This window comes from Dama dama, chromosome 10, assembly GCF_033118175.1.
Source record: "Dama dama isolate Ldn47 chromosome 10, ASM3311817v1, whole genome shotgun sequence".
NCBI lineage: Eukaryota > Metazoa > Chordata > Mammalia > Artiodactyla > Cervidae > Dama > Dama dama.
Window position 1 is genome coordinate 35,449,389 of NC_083690.1, and position 24,176 is coordinate 35,473,564.

At 46.3% G+C, this 24,176-nt stretch overlaps 1 protein-coding gene across 3 annotated transcripts in view; it reads right to left on the reverse strand.

The window, feature by feature from the left end:
• The window catches only part of CUX1 (cut like homeobox 1), a 347,872-nt gene that overhangs the window by 178,576 nt on the left and 145,120 nt on the right, over positions 1–24,176 (reverse strand). For all 3 annotated transcript variants that reach the window (XM_061153495.1, XM_061153494.1, XM_061153492.1), the window contains exon 3: positions 6,499–6,546. In XM_061153495.1, the coding sequence (XP_061009478.1) occupies positions 6,499–6,546 (48 nt within the window). The remainder of the gene's footprint in view (positions 1–6,498; positions 6,547–24,176) is intronic.

A 24,176-nucleotide genomic window follows, 5' to 3' on the forward strand; every position in this document is an offset into this window, starting at 1 on the left:
TGTATGTGCACCGGTCAGTTCCTGATTGCTTTACTATGTCCCGCGGGTGTATTTATCTGTACCTGTGCCAATTACTGCAGCTCTGATAATATGGTAGGGCAAATTCTCTGTCTTATTCTTATTTACTATTATCTTCATCATTATTGGACTTCCCTCATAGCTCTGTTGGTAAAGAATCCAACTGCAAAGCAGGAGACCCCGGTTCAATTCCTGGGTTGGGAAGATCCCCTGGAGAAGGGGTAGGCTACCCACTCCAGTATTCTTGGGCTTCCATTGTGGCAAAGCTGACAAAGAATCTGCCTGCAATGTGGGAGACCTGGGTTTGATCCCTGGGTTGGGAAGATCCCCTGGAGAAAGGAAAGGCTACCCACTCCAGTATTTTGGCCTGGAGAATTCCATGGCCTGTATAGTCCATGGGGTCTCAAAGAGTTGGACATGACTGAGGGACTTTCAGTTTCACCATTATTGACCATTTGCTCTCTTGTATATGTAAATTCTGGAAGCCGCTTTTAAGTTTCATAACTGAAATACTGTTAAAATTTTGATTGAAACTACTATGACTCTCTATCGTCAATTTGGGGAAAATTGATCCTTTATTTTCCTAAGATATTTTTATGTGGACCATTTTAAAAGTCTTTATTGAATTTGTTACAATATCACTTTGGTTATTTTGGCCCTGAGGCATATGGGATCTTAACTCACCAACTAGAGATCAAACCCACACCCCCCTCATTAGAGTGAAGTCTTAACCACTGAACCACCAGGGAAGTCCCTGATGTTTTTAATAACAGTGGGAATTTCTATCCTTAAATACCTTAATTCTCTACATTTAAAATATTCCTTAATATTGTTCAATAAGAACATTATACTGTTCTCCAGAAAGAGTTCCTGTGCATTATTATATTTATTTCTAAGTATCCTTTACTTTTTTGTGGCTATCTGCAACGGTATCCTTTTTCAGCTTGCTATTGATGCAGAGATAGGCAATTACTTTTGTATATTGATTACGTATCTAGCAACCTTGTTAAATAATTGAGACTCACTTGAAAAATGACAGTTTTATTTCTTCTGATCCAATACTTGTACTTATTTCTTTTTCTTATTTTCCATGCTAAGACTTCCAGTACAATGTTAAATAAAAGTGGCAATAGTAGGCATTTTTGTCTTGTTCCTGATTTTATAGGGAATGTTTTTAACATCAATGCGCATGATGATTAATGTAGTTTTTGATAAATACCTTTTCCCAGGTTAAGGAACTTCCCTTCTGTTCCTGCTTTGCTGGTAGGTTTGTTTGTTTGTTTTTGATCATGAATGGATATTGAAGTTATATCAGATTCTTTTCCTGTCACACTTGAGATTTTTCCATTTTAATCTGAGAATGATGTTAACTTGCCTTAATAACTCTGATAAACCAAAGAGATTCTTGGGATACATGGAGCTTGACGGATTCAACTTACTAGTGCCTTTTAAAAAAATTCTGTGTATCTATTCATAAATAAGACTGGCTTTAATTTTTCCTTTCTTATACTGTTCTTGTCTGGTTTTGGTATGAAGGCTACGCTAGATTCATAAAGTGAGTTAGGAAGTGTTTTCTTTTTCTATTTTTCTGAAGGAAAAGAAGTTTTCCTATTTTGTAAAAGAACAGAACAGTTCCATGAATGGTTGACAGGATTCTCCCATAAAACTGTTCAGGCCTTGTGGGAATATTTCTGCAATAGTTACAAGGCTATTTGGGTTTTCTACTTCTTTAATCAACTTTGGTACATCATAGTATTCTAGAAATTTGTCCATTTTGTCTAGGTTTTAAAATTTATTGGCATAAGACAGATCATAATATTCCCTTATCTTCTCTTTAATCTCTCTGTGCTGCAGCTGCAAAGGTATCCTGTTTTTATTACTTACCTTTTTTTCCCCTTGATTTAGGAAGGTGGTTTGTTTCTAGTAGTAGTTTGTTTCAAAGAATCAACATTTGGGCTGCTTCTCTCTCGGGTCTTTTTCTTTTTCATTCATTTAATTTAGAAAGTGAAAGTTGCTCAGTCGTGTCCGACTCTTTGCGACCCCATGGACTATACAATCCAGGGAACTCTCCAGGCCAGAATACTGGAGTGGGTAGTCTTTCTCTTCTCCAGGGGATCTTCCCAACCCAGGGATCGAACCCAGGTCTCCCGCATTGCAGGCGGATTCTTTACCAGCTGAGCCACCAGGGAAGTCCATTTTAATTTATACAATATTGTCAATTATATGTTAAAATTTCATTCTTCCACTTTTATTTGAGCTTATTCTATCGCACTTTTACAACTTTTTAAGGTGGATGCTAAGCACATGCATTTTTAGTCTTTTATTTCCCCTCTAGTATAAGCAACTAAGTTAGTTCTTAAGTGGAGTTTCCTCCCTGAGGACATGGGTTGAGTATCTAGCTCCCCTACAGCCAAGAGGAGTAGGGCTTTGAGCCAGTTCCTCACCCCCTCGACCTCTGTATGAAGACCCTTCTCAGGGAGAGGAGCAAGGAGCCAGGGCAAACCATTTGGAAGACTTGCATTTTCCTAGAGTGTGAGCATCACTTCACTGAAGGGACTGTCTGAATTACTGAACTAAACTAAGCCTTAAACTGGACTGATACCCCTCCCCCCGCCCCTGCCCAGCTTATGAAACACAAATTTAGGTATGAAAGTGAGAGTGTTAGTTGCTCAGTTGTGTCCAACTCTTTGCAACCCCATGGACTATAGTCTGCCAGGCTCCTCTGACCATGGGATTTCCCAAGCAAGAATACTGGAGTGGGCAGCCATTCCCTCCTCCAGGGGATCTTCCCGACCCAGGGATCAACCTGGGTCTCCTGGAGTGCAGACAGATTCCTGACTGTCTGAGCCACGAGGGAAGCCCACAGTTCAGGTGTGCTGCTGCCGCTGCTTGGTCGTCTTGAGTCGTGTCTGGCTCTGTGCACCCTATGGACTGTAAATCACCAGGCTCGTCTGTCCATGGAATTCTCCAAGCAAGAGTACTGGGGTGGGTTGCCATGCCCTCCTCCAGGGGATCTTCCCAACCAGTTCAGGGATTGAACATGAGTCTCCTGCACTGCAGGCAGATTCTTTATCACTGAGCCACAAAATTTAGGTAAAGTCAATAAATAACTATAATTTCAGTATGAGTTAAACTTGATGACTCTGTTATAACAACTATGAATAACCATTATGACTATATGATCCCAAACATTTCCATCAAGGTTAACAAATCAATATTTACTAGTTTCTTCTAAAGGTATTTCTCGAGCATACCTTCCTGGGTCACTCTCACCTTATGAACAGCAATAGATCCTGGAGAAAGGACAGAGGAAAAGTGCTTTTAAAACTGTCTCCAAGGAAACCTGGCTGTTCCATAGCTTATCAATAACCATTCTGAGAGGCCAAATACTTTTTGGTTCTCAGTTGCTGCTGGGGACACAATGGCTGATGGACAGGACAGCACACAGCAGCTGCCTTCACACATTTTACAGATGAGAGGGGAACTGATACAAATGACAGGTGGGTCTCTGGCATGAAGACAAGCTTGGAGCACATGGCAAGGGAGACTGTCATTCAGGGCTCAGGGAAGACTCTCCTTTAGAAAGCAAGCCGGGTAAAAGAATAAATGCAGAGTGTTTCGGGAAGCAAGTCAGCCGTGCAAAGGCCCAGGGGCTGTCAGTGCAAAGGCACAAGGGCCTGGAGGAGACTTGAGACGGCCGTTGACCCTGAGAAAGGAGTGAAGAGGTAATAAGCGGACTCTAGAAAGGTGAGCAGTTACTGAGTCACCACGGGTCCCACAAACCACAGAAGGAGGGTGTCTGGATTTACAGGAGAACACCTAAGGGTGTAAGCAGCCCCCTGGGCAGGCTAGCATTTCCCATGATGTTATGACACAACAAAGGAGTGTTCTCGCCAGAACTCTAAAGGCCTCTGTGAATTTCTCAGTTGGAAAACTTCATTTTTATTTTGTGTGTTTTTTTTCTTCTGGGGATCTCAAGAAAGAAAGCTATCATACAAATTCTGAGGCAAAGATCACGTTTCCCTAACCTGGTACTTTCTTCTAGGGGTAGCTCAGGCACCTTGGAATGAACTCTAAGAATATAGCCGATAAATAAACTTGTAGCAGCAGACCCTAGAGTGATGGGTATGAGAACAAGCCTGTAGTTACCAGAGAAAGTGGCGCTTTCAAATACCAATGGATCTTGCCCATCTAAGCACCAGGACACGCTGCCTCTGGCCCGCCTGCATGAGTGGTCCCCATGTGCAGTTACTTGCTCCTATGCGCGCTCAGAAACAAGCAGGATTTAGCCCCCTCCACTCAAATCAGCTTATTAGAAAGCACACATTGTTTAATATAAATACAGCAATTAGCAGCGGCTTGGTAGATATTAAGGGTGTTATAAAAATATTTACTTTTCAAATAGCCTTAAAAAAAAAATCAGGCAAATAGGAAGCCTAGATGTCTCACAGACGTTTTAAATGTAATGCATACTGCCAGAACTAAATCCGTCGCCTCATCAAAATCTGGGATAATCTACACAACTGGCTTAGATTCTTTAAAGAAAAAAAAAAATCAGTAACAAAGATGAGGGCGTGGAGAGAGTGTCTATATTAAAAGAGAAATGCAAATACCCCCTAAATGTAATGCAGAGCAGTTATAAAAGCTATTTTGGGGGCAGCTGGGGGAATATGATTTTGGGTAGAACATTAGATATTATGAAATTCATGTTATTTTCCCAGCTGTGATACGCAGGGTTAAAGTATGACAGTTACAGAAACCCAGTATCATTTGAAATGCCCTTGAATTTAGGAGATGCCCATATAGCTGAGGGCGTGACCACCTCCACTCTCTGTAACTCACTTTCAAATGCTGAGCACAAGGGTCGGTGGGGGGGAGGGGCGCAAACGCGGCATGACGTTCACAGGTGAGGAGTCTGGGTAAAGAGGGCTCAGCTGTTCATTATCCTTAGCCTTTCTACTAATACTTGTATGTAGATTGGAAATGGTTCAGAAAGGAAGGAAAAGCAAGCAAATAACAGAAAGAGCACTTCTGAGCTATTTCAGCCAGAGAAACACTACGCCGATGGGTCTCACAAAAGCTGCTGAACAGGTAGAAGGAGAGATCAGGTCACACGTGGGCAGGCGTAAGGTGACGGCTTTACTGAGAACGAGGGTGTGGAGATATAATTCTGAGGAAAGGGCAATTCAAGTCCTTCCAAGACCTGGGCTACGGATGTCCTTCTGTGTCTCATGGAGCCAAGCACCGGGCAGGGTGGGGGGGTGTGGCCTTCCTGCGGCAGGAAGTTATCAACAGGAAGAGGAGCCTGTCTGCCCGGCTCTCAGATCTGCGGCCGCCACAGCTGCAGTGTGGCTGCTGCTCCCACACGTGTCCCCCGCTGTCTTGGAATCTCCTCTGCAGCCTCTGCTGTCAACCGAGTGCTGGAGTCTGCCCAGCGGCAGCCCTGGTTTCCTGCTCCCCAGCCTCCTGCGGGACCATATGCCTGCCTGCTCGCCCCCTCACCTCCCCGCATCCTTCCCCAGGCTCTCTCAGAGTTGAGAAGTTGCAGGAACACAAGATTTCTGAGATCCCATCAGCATGGGTTCTTTAAAGCAGGGGTCCCCAACCTCTGGGATCTAATGCCTGATGATCTAAGGTGGAGGTGATATAATAATAATGGAAATAAAGTGCACAATAAATCTAACGTGATTGAATCATCGTGAAATCATCCCCTCAACCCTGGTCCATGGAAAAATTGTCATCCGTGAAACTGGTCCCTGAGGGCAAAAAGGTTGGGAACTGTTCTCGAAAATATTACAACACTACCATTCCCACTGGAGGGGCAGAGAGGGAGTAATTCCCCCACACGAGCACCATTTCTGGTTTTCTGAAATTCACCAAGGGTCTACACAGGGCGCTGAGGAGGAGCTGGCGTGTCACCACCTGGACCACCTGCCTTCTTGGGGCACGAGCAGCATTCGGGGCACACAGGCCTCAGGTGACCGGCCGCCCACCTGCCACCTTGCTGACCCTTCTCTGGAAGGATCCTTTAGAAAACGTTCCTTATACCGAGCCCAAAACCACCCTTTGTGGCTTCTGCCTGTGAAGTTCCTCTTCCCCCCAGGGCCAGGCACCAAGGCACCAGACTGACTCAGCGTGTCCTTCTGCATAGGAGGCCTCAGGGTGGGAGCCTCAGAACAGCTCAGGGGACCTGTGAGCTCCGAGGCTGGGGTGGGAACAAGCCCACTGCACCGGGGGATGTGTGACACGCCAGCTGCTGCCCCCCGGATTCCGCTGCCCCTTCTGACATCCTGAATCCCGCCTCCCCTCCGGCGGACTCAGTGGAAACATCACTTTGAGGATGATGGGTTGGTGCGGCTGGGGAGGCTGCCTCGGAGTAAGCACCTTGAGCTGGTGGCGCTTATGTGATGAGAATAGGAAGAAAGTGTGATGAAGAGCAAGGTGGCTCTAATGGGATGTAAAAGAAACCCAAACGCTTACCTCGCCTTGGAAGCTCTTCAGCAGTGGCGCTACCTGCTTGCGCAAATCCTGGGGCGAGAAGGTGGGTCAGGAACAGCCATTGGAGGAGAAAAGAGAAGGGAAACATTCGTTAAGGTCTCCTAAGAGTTCAGTGCTGTTTTCTGTTACATAAAGCAATCCCGATGCCTCTCCTGGATCATCCCGTCCCTCATACAACACAAATAATGCCAACTGTGCCCCTTAGCTTAAATGAACTCACTCAGGACTTCCCTGGTGGTCCAGTGGCTAAGATTTTGTGCTCCCAATGCAGGACACCTGGGATCAATCCCTGATCAAGGAATTAGATCCCACACGCTGCAACTAAGAGTTCCAGTGTGGCAACGAGTGACCGTTGCATGCTGCAACTAAGACCTGGCGCAGCCAAATAAATTTTTTAAAAGAGAGAGAACTCACTTAAGAATACAACTAGGCTTTATTTCCTCTGAGTTCTGGTTAGATACACCTCATTTTGAATGTGGTGTGGAGTCAAGTTTTTGCCAGTGTCAGCCTAAGATAATTTGCTTAGAATAAAATAGGGTATTATAATGTAGCTTTGATTTGTTTGCATCTGAAATGGACCCGGGTCACCATCCTGCACTTTAGCTGCTATTTCTGAGCACTGTTCATGGGAGACAGACATGAGCCTCCAAGGCTGGCCTCCGTCTTCCAGGCCAGTGCCGCCAACACCAACAGAGTGCCAGCTCCCTGTGTGACTTACGACATTCTACAGCTACGTTCAAAACGCAAAAAGACACAGATGAAATCAATTTCGGTTTCACTTCACCCAATATATCCAAGATAGTATCATTTCCTATGAAATCAATACAAAAATCATTAACAAGATATTTACATCCTTTGTTGACATTAAGTCTTTGAAACCTGGGGTGCATTCCCCCACATCTCCATTTGGACTAGCAGCATGTCAAGTGGGCCCTTGTGGCCACATGTGGCCAGCGGCCACCACATCGGGCAGCTGGGGGCTAAGGGATGCACTTGCACGTGCTGATCGGGGCTCACAGTGGTGGTAGTGGGGGGCAGAAGGTCAAGACTGGTGGACCCCTCGCTCCCCGATGGCCAGAGGGAGAGGTGAAGAGCAAGAATCAGGAGAAGTAGGCGAGTCAGGAGAAGACAGGTTGAAAGGAGGCTGTAACAAGAGGGAAAATGTACTTATACCGAATGTGGCCACAGACGCCAGGCCTGAGAACACCACTGGGTGGAATGTCCAAGAGGTGCTGAGTAGAGTCATGGGCTGGAAATTGCCCTGCAGGGGGGCTGAGGGGGACGTGGGTGTAAGGGAGAGGCTGCAGGGACTGTGAAGGGGAGGAAGGAGGGAGACGGGATTAGGGGAGCCCCATGGGGAAGAGGGTCGCAGATGGAAGTTAACGAGTTACCACTTGGAGAGGACCTACGTCAGTGAGGGGATTCAGATACAGGGCATTCATTGCTTTCCACAGTCACTCTGCCAACCAAAGGGACTGGTAACCACATGTACCAGACAGGGATGCCTGAGGCTCAGAAGGGGAAGGAGGTGTGTCCAAGGTTGCACAGTGGGGAAGAGTCAGGACGTGAACCCAGAGCTCTCTCCAGGGGCCCAGGCCACATGGAGATTAATAAAGGAATCACCTTGGCCGGGTGTGGCACAGGGATGACAGCCGGAGGCCACCTGGACAGCAACACGGCAGGTTGGGGGGGGGGGGGGGTTGGGGGAGCACATGGACCACTCAGAAGGCTTGTAATGAACGGGCCCAGACTCAGAGGGGAAATGGTGAGGCTGGATGGGGTCATGGCCTGCGAGAGCTGGTGGTGCCAAGGCATTTGAGACCCTGTGTAGAGAGGAGGACAGAGAGCTCCTGGTGGGGAGGGGGGGCGGTGGGGGCCGGCTTTGGGTACAGATACCAGGAACCCTGGCACTCGGCCCACAGAACAGTGCTTCTTACAAGGCTTGTGCCAGGACCGCCGCAAGCCCTGCCAGCCTGCACAGGCGGCCAGCCTCCAGGGAACAACAGCCTTGAGAAGCTCAGGAGATGGCGAAGTATTTCCAGAGGACTCCAGCACGGCAGGAGAAAGAATCATGCCGCCCATAATAATAGTAAATAAACTAAACTGCTCTCTGTTGCCCCTGGTCTTAACCAGCCCGTATATTTCAGAAATCATGTCTTTGGGCATATTCGTGTCTCCTGACAGACCTGCTAAAACAACCTGTTAAAGATATTAAAGCTGAATGTGTTTGTACTCAAGCACACACATCTATCTGAAGACAGGGGAGGACAAAAAGGCACTAAACATTCACAACCACACACACACAAAGTGATGTACTTTGAGTCACCAGCTAAAAAAAATCCACCTATTCCTTTTTTTGGGGGGAGAGGGGGGAGGCAGTCTGAGAAATTCCTTAACCAACACTGCTACCTCCAAATATCACCTGGTTTAGGATGAAACTAAGGACCCAGAACCAAGGGTGTCGACTTCTGATCCATGGGCAGCTCTGTCATGGGTTAGTGAGGGCATGACACGATGCATTGTCCTTTAACAGAGCGGACTTTGCTGTCTGGACAGCACCAGAAACTACAGGCCCTGTCACCCCTGGTCATCACAGGCAGCTAGATGCCTTTCTCTACAACCGCAGAAGAAAAAGGGGTCCAGGCCGATCAACAGCACACTGGCATGAAAGAGAATTAGGGAATTAATAGAAGGTTCCAAAAGTTTTTTAGCCTCGTGACACTTAATTCAGCGACAGGTTTTTCAGCACTGTTTCAAATTTTCTTCAGTTCTGCATCATTTATTGAGCAGAAAGCAGCAAACATCTTAACACGCAGAGAGCAATGCCCTTGAGATTATTAATATCGGATGTCTGTTGGCAAAGCCAGAGAACTGCATTGCAACCTTCTCTCCCCCGAGCATGTTGCAAATAATAAGTGATGTTTATCAAGAGATGCTTCTATGTGAAAAGGATTTTCATTATTCTCCAAACCACTGATTCATAGTTTTTTGGGTTTTTTTAAGATCAGAAAACTGAGCAGCAAAATGCCATTGAGGAATTTTCTATCTAATGACTATTGCTGGAGAAATCGGTCTGACTTAAAAGCGAAACAGAAATAAAATGATGAAATCGCCACGCAGCTTTCAGTAACACCTGTGAGGTGTTAGCGAGAGACACAAGACACACAGTCCCTGAACCCAGACGGTCTGAATCTTTGACTTTCTGCCCATTCTGAGTGCTTGGGTGGTCTCTGGGAGGCTCTCTTCCCTCTCTGGGGCCTGGCACTCCCAGCTTCCATCACAGTTCTCCTGTCCACACTGATACGCGATGCCAGGCCCAGCACCACAGAATCTCACACCGTGGATTCAGCCGGGGGCCACCCCAGGGCCCACCTTTGAGTCTTGCAAAGAATGGTGCCCAGGATATGGCTGTTTAGCTTTGAAAGGACAAGCAGATGAAGGGGAACAGCCAGGATTCACGTGTAAACAAAAGGCTGTGAATCACAAATGTGTCGTCCAAGTCATAAAACGATCTCCATTTCTAGAAGATTTGAAACTCCAGATTTTCCAGGATGTTTTTCTCAATTTTATAACGCCCTTTCCCCTTTGCTTCTCTGTAACTCGTGTGTGTTTCTCGTGAATGACTCTGCCTATGTTGAAGGCTCTGAAGCATCTAGCTGCATCTCAGTGACACCTTGTGCTCAGTGGCACGGACCAGAAGTGGGGTCCTGCCTTCTGTGGTGACAACAGGGTTTCCCCAAGAGCACCAGGAACAGAGGGGAGGATAGGTGTTAAAGGGCCCCCTCTCCGGGTCCCCTGTGGTCGCCAGCACCCCTGACCTGGTGTGGGCACCACAGCTGTGAGGGACCAGACCAGCAGCATCCTCAGAAGTGGCTTCATCCCTTTGGCTTCTAGTTCAGAAGCACCTCAGCCCGGGGTAACCCTCAGCCTTTTCTGCTTCCGGGATTTTGGCTCACATTTCCTGCACTGCATCCAGGTGGGGAAAGGAGCTTAACCATTGACAGGGGAAAGGCAAAAATATAAGCCTGTTGTTTATTGTTGTTCAGTCACTCAGTTGTGTCTGACTTTGTGACCCCATGGACTACAGCATGCCAGGTTTCCTGTCCTTCACTATTTACCGGAGTTTGCTCAAACTCATTCCAGTGAGTCGATGATGCCATCCAACTGTCTCAATCTCTGTTGCCCCTTCTCCTTCTGCCCTCAATCTTTCCCAGCACTCGGGTTTTTTTCAATGAGTCAGCTCTACATATCAGGTGGCCAAAGTACTGGAACTTCAGCTTCAGCATCAGTCCTTCCAATGAATATTCAGGGTTGATTTCCTTTAGGATTGACTGGTTTGATCTCCTTGCTGTCCAAGGCACTCTCAAGAGCCTTCTTCAGCACCATAGTTAGAAAGCATCAATTCTTTAGCGCTCCGCCTTCTTTATAGTCCAATTCTCACATCTGTATATGACTATTGGAAAAACCATAGCTTTGACTATATGGACCTTTGTCAGCAAAGTGATGCCTCTGCTTTTTAATATGCTGTCTAGGTTTGTCATAGCTTTTCTTCCAAGGAGCAAGCGTCTTTTAACTTCATGGCTGCAGTCACCATCCGCAGTGATTTTGGAGCCCAAGAAAATATAAGCCTGGCCAGGATTTAAAACCCTAGGAAGTGTTTCTCAGTGAGGAGGTTCTGTGCTACACACCCACCCACGGTTGAAAATATCTCCAAACAAGTTCACTAATCCCTCTTCATTACTCAGTCTTCAAAGTAAGGAAATTCTGACTTGAAAGTGTTTTAGGTGTCTATTGAAAGAAAATCATTGTATAATATAGCTAATTTCACTAACCTTGATACTGTCAAATATAAGAGGTACTGTTATACCACAGAAAGAGAAAAAAATGCTGCTTATTCAACTGTGATGTCATTGATTTTCATCCTCACTCTGATTTGAACACGGTGAAATGTGTTAAAGTGTATGCATTATAAAACTGATACGATATGATCAAGCGTAACTAAAGTTAAAATAGATCCCGAGTTGTTTATTTTTAATTGACATGGTCTACATTTTAGGTAGTGCAGCTGTTTTTTTTTTTTTTTTTTTTTTAGGGCTGTTGTCTTTTAGAGATACATACTAAAATGTTTATGGATGAAATAAGATTTTTGTTTCAAAATAATTCAGTGGGGGGGGCGGTAATGGGGGACCATAAGGATGACACAAGTGTGTGTTGATGAGTGGATGATTATTATAGATGGAGGGTGGGTTCAAAGCATTCTTCACCTTTTCTCATGTATGTCTGAAATATGGAAGCTTTTCAAGGCACCATATTTCACTCTTTGGATACCTTCAACTGATCAATCACACAGAATAGACAGAGAGGGAATGAGGGAAATGAGGGGTGAGGGACTGTCACTCTTAAGTTATAATACAGCCAAGCAACTAATTAATTGTATCCTTCATCAGGTTAACCTGGAAACCTAGGGCCGTCTGGTCCCATCTCCTGCCCCAGGTAGGAGACCTGTGGTGTCCTGGCCACATGGCCTGCCCTCCCAAGGCCACTCTGTCTCTCCCAGATAGAATGCTTACGTTCAGAGGGAAGCTGTCCTGAGCACAAATAATGTCATTACTAGAAGCAGTCTGTTGGTAAATAATTCACTAAAAAAAAAAAAAAAATCAGATTCAAGGCAATTGCATGGACTTGCTTAATAATGCGTTTTCTTAGTGGGAGGTCAGAGAAGCAGTTCCCCACAGCCCTGGGTCGACCAGGGGAGCACAGATGGCTGAGCCTTCCTCTTTTGGGCCTGGAGATGGAGCCCTGCGGGTATCTGAGGGCTCAGCTCATCTCCTTCCCATACCCTACTCTGGACCAAGCGCTACTCTCCCCACTCCTGTCTGACAAACCTCAACAGAGCCTTCCTGCCCAGAGTCCTCCCTCCATGGTCTCTTGTTTCTCTCCCGTTTGGGACAGACGGTGTTGCTCCAAGTCCCCACCAGTGTCTCTAATGCCATCTGCTCCCATGACTTGCGTTGTGTATGAGGAACACCGAAAAAGCCCTCAGTCATGTTGGAACAAAGTTCTAGAGAAGAAGAAAGGAGGAATGGGACCCTCCTAATGGCCATGGGACAATACCCATTGTGTCTCCCGGCAACCTTGGCTACCCCAGAATAAAGATTTTAAAGAGCTTTACAATGTGAAATACAAATAGTCAGATTCTAGACACTAGATATACAGATTATAGAGATGCCAGATGGGACTATTTGAATGGGGTAGTTTCTTTTTAAATCAAGAAATTTCCATATATGGTGTTTTCATAAAGAGAAATGCAAAAAAGTTTAATTTCAGAAATGGGGTCCATCATTAATAAATGTATTAAAACATTGTAAATACACTATTAGATATAGGTAGTGCAGTTTAACAACTGCAACTTTGCTAAAAAGTAATAGTAGCAAATAGGTGATTTTTTTTCAACCAGGACATTTAATCCAACTGAAAGGAGAAAATGACCCTCTTTCTACAACTTAAAGCCAAAACGCTGAAGACATATTGTTTAAAAGCATGTAGCTACTGATTCTTCACTCTAATGTCCTTGGGGTTCTAAAACACCCTGCTGATGGCTGAACAGTCCTTATTAATAAAGAAAACCCCCCCAGTGTGCCATGTCTAGGGCCAGTTTTCTTATTGACTGTAATATAATAATCTGCTTTATTGATAAGCCATCTCTTTCAAAAATAACCTCTCGGCAGACTTGTCAAGTGTATTTTTATAAAGTCTTAATGGCACCAATGAGAGAATCACAATTATCTACAAAAGAAAGATAGTTCTTGGCACTTGTGTCACTGAAGATGGCTGAATTCTCCCTTTATTGCGTACACAGGAGCACAGACCAGGTACGGAGCTTTTCAAGCAAGACCATATATATTGTGTGACCCACAGATTGTAGAACTCAGTGTAAAATGCAGTTCAGTGAAAAGCGAAGTTTCTTTGTTCCAGGATCCTGAAACCTTCGCTTCCCATCTCATCAGCCGAAGATGAGTCACGGGGCTCTCAATGGAGCACCCTACTTCTGGTTACTTTTATAGACATACACAGGCTCCTTCCAGTCTTTGTGATAGAAGAGAGTAATTTTAAATGGCATTTAAGCTGAAGTGTTAAATAAAAAATATCTTTCTATACAACAGCAGACAGTATGTCCTGGCAATTTCTCAAAGATTTTAGTTCACAGATTTGAGAAAATTCCATTAGCTTTAATTATTTATCAGCAGTCAATTTAGATTACTGTTCTTGACCTATTTTTACAGTGTATGGGCCACCCAGCAATGAAATAAATGAATAGTCCTTTTCTACAATGGCTGATTTTTCTGAGATAATAGAAATCGAGTCTAAAGCAGTAGTGAAACCCCAAACATGTAATTACCACAATATATAACCTGCCACGCTGCCTTTGTAGCTGGATAGAAGGCACATCTTTGTGAGTTTTTTGGTTATTAAATAAGATTATCTTGAAAGGGATAAACTCACTCATGCTATAATTTCTTCCCATTTAAATTTCTTTGCTCCATTTAAAACATGTTCTGTATCTTGGCAGAAAAGCTCTAATACTGATGGATGTGCCTTCAGCGCAGTGCCTAATAAAACTGTGTAATGGGAAGGCCCGGCTGTGTGGGGCTGAGTGGAGGGGAGCTTGTGCACGGCTTGAGTGGAGGGCTCCTGCCACTGAGTGGAGAGGGCCAGCTGAGGGCACCCGCAGGCAGAGGATGGAGGGAGACCCAAGAAGCCAGGCGAAGGGGAGGAACCCTGAGCTCCTGGGCAATAGCAAGTGATGGGGGACTCGTTGGATAATGAACAGGGGCAGGTTTATCAGATTGGTGATGCCTGAACCTGGCCCAAAGGTGATGAGGCTGAGGACGGTGTCTAGGACACAGATTTGAGATATACGGAGGTCCTGGTTTGAAAGTAGCATGTGGCCTCAGCTCAGTGATACAGTAGAGCCTGAACTCCCCTAAGAGTGGGGTCTGGGACCCCTGGCTCCTCCCTCAGACTCTTTCAGGGGTACATGAGGTCAAAACTATTTTTGCTGTTTTCCTTTTCCAGTGTCATTCTCACACAGATGAATGGTGGAGTTCCCCAGACACTGCATGCCAGGTGAGGTCATCACCCCAAAGAGATGGGACAGGTGCTTGTGACATCCTGCGTTTTAAACATGTCTTTTTTGAATCTCTAACACAGTCACTACTGATCAATATGCACACGGACACAAAAGCTCTCTGGAATCCTCAATATTGAGATCAAGATGTTTGGAAATGGCAGCTTTAAGGTTTTTTAGTCTGAGAGCGGAAAATGGCTCCTTGTCCAGAGGTCAAGGCTGTGGATCCACTGATGACCGGCTGAGTTCCGTGAAGCAATTGGGACAGCCAGGCGCCTCTGGGCCCTCCCCTGCATCTCGCTGCATCTGACTCTCCTGGCCTGGGCTGGCATCATGCCTGTCGGTGGCGCCAGAACTTCCTGCAGGATTTTTGGTGGCCAGGGGTTCAGAGGTGGGACCCGGAAGGAGGCCACCTCAGGTCCCTCTGATTCTCTAATTATGTCTGACTGGGCTGATTTCAAAATATTCTTCCAGGTTGCTTTCTGCATAAATGCTTGTTTCTAAACCTTATGTTTTATTTCAGAACTTTAAAAATACTGCTGAGATTTGTTTATGGATCTGAACATCAATAGGTTTTGAGTTTGTCAAAGAGAAGAACTACATATTATACACATAGTCTATTACAAATCTATCTGAGCATTTACTCTGTGCTGTGAATGAGCTGGTTGTGGTCCCTGTCCTCTTGGGGCTTACCTCCTAGTTCGAGTGAAAACCAAGTCTAGATAGATATCTAAAAGACTTTTTTTTCTTAACTTAAAAAATATATATTTATTTTTTTGGTGTGCTGGGTTTTAGTTGTTGCACAAGGGATCTTCGATCTCAGTTGTGGCACACAGGAACTTAGTTCCCTTACCAGAGATCGAACCTGAGCCCCCTGTACTGGGAGCGCAGAGGCTAAGCCACTGGACCACCAGGGAAGTTCCCCGCAGTAGACTGTTGACTCCATTCACACACACTCTGACTGCATTCCTGGGGCTACTGATGTTGCCAGGCCCAGAGGAGACACTGTGAACCTTGTGGACTGAATGAGTGAATAACATAAGCTCTTCCCAGACACGGCACCACAATGACCCTTCATAGGACCTGCTGTGAAGGGGATCCATGTGCCAAACAGCACGCGCCCAAGATGCCTTTTTACCCTGGGACTCTCCAAAAGGAAGTGGGACTCCCACTGCCCTGCACCCCTCTCCCCCACTGTGTCATTTACTCTGGATCTTCAGCCCTACCGACATGTAGACAAATGGGCTATGTTGGAGTAGAATGCAGATTAAGCCTTCGTGAGTGCTTCTACTTCTAGGAATTCACCTATCAGGAAGATCAGAGATACAGGCAGAGATCTACACACAAGAATGCTTAGCATGTGTTTGGAAGACAGAAAAATCAGAAATAATATAGACGCCAACAGTAGGGGGTTACGTACTAAATAAACTTTCGTAAAGCAATACAGTGGCATGTGCTATATGTGAGTTGCTCAGTCATGTCTGACTCTTTGCAACCCCATGGAGCCTGTAGCCTGCCAGGCTCCTCTGTCCATGGGATTTCCCAGGCAAGAATACTGGAGTGGGTAGCCATTCCCTTCTCCAGGGGAATCTTCCCGACCTAGGTCTCCTACATTGCAGGCAGATTCTTTACCGTCCAAGCCACCAGGGAAGCCCTGTAGTGGCACATTAAGTAGTTGGTAAAATTATTTTTCAGAGGACAGCTAAAGTCATGGAGTAACACACATGACTGCTATTACAGGCTCTCAGACACTGCTCCAGGTGCTCCTTCGGTCATGAGCAACACCAGTGGGTCCCTGTGCCTCGCAGGGTGCCTGTCGAGCCGGGGGAGGGCACTCCATGTGGTCAGCACATGAAGAGGAGGCACACAGCGCTGTGGGCACGCTTATGACGCAGGCCCGGCTGGGGCTGTGGGCACTTCCTGCAGGACAGAGGAAGCGGCCCCTGAGGATCTGGAGGATGACTAGAGGTGAAATGGGGAGAAGAGAGGGGGAAAGAAGCCACAGACTACAAGGGGGGTTTACAGTTTGACCCCCACGTTGTAAAAATGAATAAATGCACATCTGTAGGTGTTTGGAAAAGGATGGTGAGAACTACATCAGTGTTAAACGGTGGACTGAGTGGGATTATGGTTTATTTTTCACTTCCTTGGCTTTAAGTAAATTGTATCCTTTTAACCTCAAGAGTGTTGTTTTTTAAATTAAGGATGGAGACCTAGTGATAGTTCAAAAAAGTAAAATCACTTTAAGGTTTACACAGCAGCGGGGCTACCCCCCTGCCCACTGTGGCTCTGCGACGGCAGAGTCCCTGACACGGTGCTGTCCACGTAGCCGAGCAAAAGGCCGGGCGTTACTTCAGCCTGTGCAGAGCTCACAAGGAAAATAAACACAGTAGCTGCTAACGCATAGCTAAACTAGACACAGATCTCCAAAAGAGAATTATTTCATAAGTACAACAAATATTAGCAGGAAGCCTACTGGTCCATCATATGTTTTACATTTTTTCATTTATATAAAATATAATACTATGGTGCTGGTGGTAGGGGGAACCATGCTACAAATGGCACATACAGAATAATCTCTATTGTTTTAACATATGTAATATTTATGAACCTAAAAAGATTAGAAAGATCTAAAGCAACAACGCTAACATTTATGTCTTGGATTACAGGTGATTTATTACTATCTTCTTTATGCTATATGCAAATTTCTGTAATGAACATTCATACTTTTTGTAATCAAAAGATGAAGTCTCAGATCTCAGACAGTACTGGGGACACTTAAAACATCATCTCAAACCAGCACCAAAGGGGCAGAACAGCCCCCACAAACCCCCCTCTACCCCTCCACAGACCCTGGACTCAGCAGGCAAATCATAAAACAAAGACAGATATCACCAAGAAGATAAAAAAAGATTTAAAATCAGAATGCATACAGAATGGATAAACAGTAAGGTCCTACTGTACAGCACAGGGAATTATAGTCAACATTCTGTCATAAACCATAATGGAAAAAAAGGTTTCAAAAAGAATGTATATACCTGCATCACTTTGCTGTATAGCAGAAATTAACGCAACATTGTAAATCAACTATATTTCAATTAAAAAAAAAATCAGATTGTAAACCTACTCTTTTCCAGTTCTGATCTCAGTTTTCTTTGTTTCCCCACCTGAAGGCCTTACTTCAAGTTTATTCATCACTTGTGTGCAATGAGCTTACCTAAAACTAAGCAGCACAGAAAAGATATACCTTTGTCTTGGCTTAATAATCAGTACATTTTTTTTTAATTAATATTTACTTGCTTCACAGAGTTGCTCAGAGGAATAATTAAAAATACACGATGGGAAAATCTACTTGCAGATGCAGGGCACACTCTGAAAATATTTCCTCAGACACTCATGCAGACACACAAATGGAAACAGAGGCAGGATCCTTCAGCCACAGAGTCCTGGGCTTTAGCAGCAGAATAAGGTTCCTGGTGACGCCCGGGCAACCAGAAGGCTCCACAGACAAGGGATCCAAACAGGGATCTTATAATTTTTACATGCATTTTTCCTTTTTGGAAAATACTACAGAGCCATGGGCAAATGAAATGCAGACTATAATTTCTTAATTTCTAAATGGAATTATTTATATCATATGGCTGAAAACCAAGTCTAAGGAACATGTGACTCAGTGGTAACTGGGGAATTTAAACCTTTGGAATCAGGCTTGATGTTTCAAGATGCTCAGAGGCTTCCCGGGGGATTACCCCAACCTAGCAATTGAGGAGAAATACAAGCTTTCAGAGCACAGGGACACTCCCTGGGGGCTTCCTGGCCCATGTGCGCTTTGGCATCCCGAATGGCAGGCTGGCACGCTCTGGGGAGGGGGACCTGACGTCACTCCAGCAAAGGAAGTCCATGCAAGGGCACTGAGGAGGCACCTCCTTAGTTCCACCCAGGTTTATCCAGCAGGACCTTGGAGACCCCAGAGGTCAGGCCTGAGGGTTATGATACCTGGTGAGGGCAGGGAGGAGAGGAGAGCTGCCCATCCTGCTGATTAAGCTGTGGCCTCGATGGGACTCCCCTGGCAGTTCAGTGGTTAAGAATCCACGTTTCCACTTCAAGGGGCATGGGTTCAGTTCCTGGTCGGGAAACTAAGATCCTGCATGCTGCGTGGTTCAGCCACAAAAATATATAAAAACAACTCTTTGAACTTCTAAGATAGCTTTCCTTTCTATATTCCTCCAGCCATCTATAGATAGCTTCCTTAAACAAACAAATATATTTTTCTGCTATGCCTCCTATAGAATTCTATGGAAAAAAAAAAAGCTGTGGCCTCAAGGTCCAAAGATGATTTCATCCACTGACTCTCCCCTCTGGTTAGTCTTCACAGCTCTAGGACTGTGTCTAAAATGACATCTTCTTGGTACACCTAACTTTGCATTTCCTAAGCATACGAATCATTTCAAAAATAAGCACATTTCATGGGATGTCCAGGGTGGGACGGGGTGGCTGGCATGGGACAGGATGACCGGGCTGCAGGAGTGGAGGGACAGCCAGTGTCCCTCAGGCTTGCTCTTTGGGATTTGGTCACGGAGCTCCTACAGGGGCAGGAGCAGTGGCCCTCTGGGGAGTCCAGGGAGGTCAGGTTGCTGCCAGGGGCTGTGCTGCGGGCCTGGACGGCAGGAACCAGGTGCAGCGCAGAAACCGAGGGCTGGAAGGAGGTATGTGATCCCGTCCTGGAGATGGAGCCACAGATTAACATCTACCTTCTTAACAGATGACAGCAGGAAGGGTGTGTACACGAGCAGCTGGGCGAAGAAAGTCCAGACCCCTCCATTCCTGAAGAACCTGAGTCGACAAAATCTAGAAAAATGGCTAACGCTTAGAGGGTGATTCTCCTCTGGTAAAAGAATGGCTTCCAAATGTTTTTGGAATGTCTCTTTCTCAGGCCTGTTACCACACACTAACTTTGACACAGTCCTGGAATTTTCATTTGAACACACATCATGGCTTCTTTGTAGCAAAACAATTCAGGAAAGAGATACAGTTTAACAAATTCTATATCTCTTGGCTGGAGCTCTCAGTCCTGCTGATGAATCACTGAGAAGTCCATAAATGCCAAGAGCGTCTGCTCGGACTTCTTTATTACCATATATGGCAAATATACATCTATTTATCTCCCAGCATCTCAAGTTGAGCTTTGGTCTTTTTCTTACCTTACTATTGTTCTTAAAATTTCTCTCGGTCTACAGCTTGGCCACACAAGACAGAGCTGCTACTCGCAGTCCTCATATTCATAACCCAGGGATGGGGTTGCTGTCTGTGTGTGTGTGTTTTGGTATGAGGACAAAATGTTTTACATTGGTAAATATTTGAGGTAGGTCAAAAAGTACCTAGCTATTTACATTCTTGCTACATCTTAGCTGAACAACAGGGGGCTATAAGGAATTCCACAAGAATTTAAGCTGAACGGGTTATCTCCCCCAAGGAATCGTGCTTCTTATCACACGCTCAGGAAATCAGTTGAGAAACATTGGTTGGCACTGAGTTTTTCTGACATATTCCTTAAAGAGATAAATATCAAAAATATTTTCAGGCTTCTAAAAGCTGGCTGTGGGGAAATTCCATGACTGGCTAAGAGTTTACGAATTCTCCAAGAGAATGCTCGCTGCATGCATGCGTGCGTGCATTCATTCATTCACTCACTCACCCAATAAATGTGTACAGAGAGTCAGGCTTATAGAGGTGCACAGATGAATAACCCCAGGTCTGCCTAGCCCTAAGAACAGGGTGGGAGCAGGACACATGGGGAAGTGGGGGATGGAGAGCTCCAGGTTTCAGAGAGAGATGGCTTTGCAAGTGTGAAATCTTCAGACACAACCTTTAAGAGATGCTGAAGGCTCACTAAAGAGAAGTGAAGAAAACTGGCTGTAGAGCATGGGGTTCAAATATTTAGGTACCCAACCCAAGGCTGGAAAGATCTGTCTGCAGGTGTGCAGAGGAGACTAAGTCGTGACTCCATTGGCTCCTTGAGATGCTACGTAAACAAAAGGAGTCTGGGGAGGGGGGGTAAGGATGGGGAACACATGTAAACCCATGGCTGATTCATGTCAATGTATGGCAAAAACCACTACAATACTGTAAAGTAATTAGCCTCCAACTAACAAAAAAAAAAAAAAAAAAAAGGAGTCTGCAGGGGATGTGCATATACCTGGAGGACCACTGGGAGGTCTGCTTACAAAAGAAAATCATGCAAAACCAACCAGATGGTAACCCATGCTTAAAACGTAATGTGGTGAGGGCTCTCCTGGTGGGTCAGTGGTAAAGAATCCACCTGCCAATGCAGGAAATGTGGGCTCAATCCCTGATCTGGGAAGATCCCGTGCCACGGGTGCCACGGAGCAACTAAACCTGTGCACCACAACTGCTGAGCCTCTGCTCGAGAGCCCAGGAACCGCAGGGACTGAGCCCCCACCCTACTGAAGCCTGCACACCCTACTGAAGCCTGCACATCCTCAGGAGCCACCACAAGAAGTCGGAGCACTGCAGCTGGAGAGTAGCCCCCACTCACCACAACAGGAGAGAAACCCGAGAATCAACGAAGACCCAGCACAGCCAAAAATAAATAAATAAAATTGTAAAATAATAATAATAATAATGACAAAAAGTGCAGTGAAATTATTTTGGACTACTGTGTAGGAGAGTTCTTTCTGGAGTATTCCAAAATTGCCTGTAACAAAACATGTAATTTCAAACTCAAGTGTCTAGGCAAAAGAATAAAAACCTCCTCCCCCTGGTCAGGAGGCATCTCTCAGTCTCCTTCCCTGACCAGATACCAGCTTCACACGGCAGTCCCCTCTCAGACGGGGTTCACGGACACAGCCAGAAAAGGTCACCTCTGACTCCCAGTCACAGCGCCATACCCAGAAAGCATCAGATCTTTCCAGAGAGGCATCTCTTTCTGGTGGTCTTGGAGAAAAATTTCAGGAGAATGAGTGGTTTCTGCCAGGCAAGGGACATGGAATTACACGTGCCCTCCATTGAAAGTCCCCCCGCCACCTCCACATCATGCCTGGGCTTGCAGCACCTGCTCTGATGCACCTGCTCTGATGCATCTTTTAGGATTTGTTCTTTGTAACAACAGGCTGTTCCCCTGATGTGGTGGCAATGCTGTAAGAATAGGTGGCACCATGGATCTACTATAAAAGGATATATCCAGACAGGGGTTCCTCTAGACAAAACACCATGTGGAGGGGTTATAGAAATAAAGTTCAATACGTTAAAATATAATACGTGCCTTGGGCCGAGCAGTGTAAACTGACAAGTGTCTGACCAGCACCTTTTGGAAGAGTCCTCAGGTTAGCAAGTCACGGGGGTCCACACACCCAGGACCCTCCAGAGCTCCTCAGTGCTTCACTGGGGCTGCTTCTGGACATATCCACTCTTTTCATGAAGGTATGCACACACGCACACACATACACACCCACGGACTAACTACCCCATCTCTACCTGTCTCCTCTTCCAGACTACACACACCCCTGGGTGTGGCCTTATAAGCAACAGACGCCCAGTACCCTATTACCTGCACACAGATTTGATTCAAGAAACGCTGGGCACGGTTCAGTCACTCTGTGAAATATCCCTTTCTTATGTAAGCATGTCTGCAAAGTCATCCTCACACAAAAAAATTCAACTTGACCTGAGCTGGAATCTCGGCTCTGCCACCGAATAGCTGAGTGAATTGGACTGCTTACTAAACGTTCACCTCTCTGCACTTCAGGCCTCCCTCCTGTCAGGTAGGAAGCGTGTTGCTGGCGTTATGAGAACAATGTGGGGCACACAGTAGGCACCCTGGAAACATTTTTGAACAAATGGATGCAAGAGGTCCTGAATGTGGCTGTTACTGTGACTGTGACAACCATGACCTTGTCCCTGGCCACGTGGGAAAAAGCTCAGAGCCCCTGAATCTCTATACGGTCTGCAAAGTGTACCTTGTTCCAGGCGGGCACTCAGGTATCTCACCTGATTAGACAACAAGGCTGTCATTTCTTCCCGGGAACTTAGTTGAGGGCCTGGCATTTACGGGGTGGTCCTCTCCAGGCCATTGACTTAGGGGTGGCCATGTGCTCTCTTAAACCCCTGGACTCTCAAGCTCCTCCCAACTCGGTCCTTCAGGCTGCCCAACACAGCTCATCTTCCACCGGGATCGGCTTTCCCAAACAGAGATTTCCAAAGGTGGCGTCTGCCTGCAAGTTTGTGGGCAGGGAAGGCTGGTTTTCTTCTCCAGTGTTACCCCAAACTTGGTGCCTTGCCCTCCTCCCCCAGGTGCTGTGGCGTGACATCCCATGCCCATCCCGAGGGCACCTGGCGTTTCTGTGTCAGGGAATCCGGCACTGACAGCAGGGGAGGCCGCTCGCCACGTCTTCTCTTTTTTCAGAGGTCGGCCCCTGTTCTCAGAGTTTGGATCAGAGTGATCTTTCATTTTCAAGCTCCCTGTGTGTGCTGGAGACGTTCTCTTTATATGTTGTAACATGTACCGAAGAGAGATTAAGCTAAGTGAGGCATGCCATTCACGAAGGCTCACTGAAATTATGCCTGCTAATCTGTTAAATGGCAAGAACATTATGCAACACAAAAGGAATCTTAGTAATTCTAAAGCTTTTACCCAACGAAGAGAGTTTAAATTTACAGAAACACACACTAGAGATAAAGAAGTACAGAAAGGCTGGCTGAACCATATCCCTTGCCCTGGGGTGGGGAAGCAGAGTGATCCCATGGTAAGAGAGAAGGGGCAGAGGGCAGAGGGCAGAGGCCAGGGCCTGGCCTGGGCCCTAACGCGCTTGAATCATTTCACTTATGAAAAGAGTCTCGGCTTCCCGGTCTGGACTGAGAGGCCCAGTCACCCCCGCGGCGCCTTTCCTTCGTGGGTCCCCTCGGGAGATGGGTGACACCGGGCCGTGTCCCCCGAGGCATGCTTGGGGCCCCGCTCGTGTGGGCAGCCTGGTGGAGGCACCGTACCGTGCACTGCAGGCTGCTGGGATCATCCCTGCTGTGTAAAGAGGAAATCTGGGGCTTGGAGAGGCTGTGTTTCACCTGAGGCTGTTTGGCTATCACACAGACTTGGGGGCTGGCTGGCGCCAAAGCCGCTGCGCCGTGCTGTCTCCCAAGCAATATTTCACCCAGACCTGCCACCGCAGCAGGCCCTGCCTGGGTGCTATGCCTCGGGGAATCACTGGACCAGCTGGAGCATGCGGACCTGGGGTCCCTGAGCTGCATCCCCCGCCTGGCTGAGTGGAGCCCCAATCTCACTCCTGGCCAGTGATGAGCTGTGGTGAGTGATCAAGGACGTGGCTTGCTTTGATACGGGTGCTGCCTGGGAACCTGTGCCCACCAGAATTTCCTACCACTGGACCGCAGTCTCTCCTCTGGAAAATGTACTCTGTTCATGTTCAGCATGCAATCTGATCTTTGCTATATGTGAAGTCCCTACACGTGCCTTGTCTGACTATGGGTGAGGATGGGGGCCTCCCCCCTAGGCGGGCAGGTT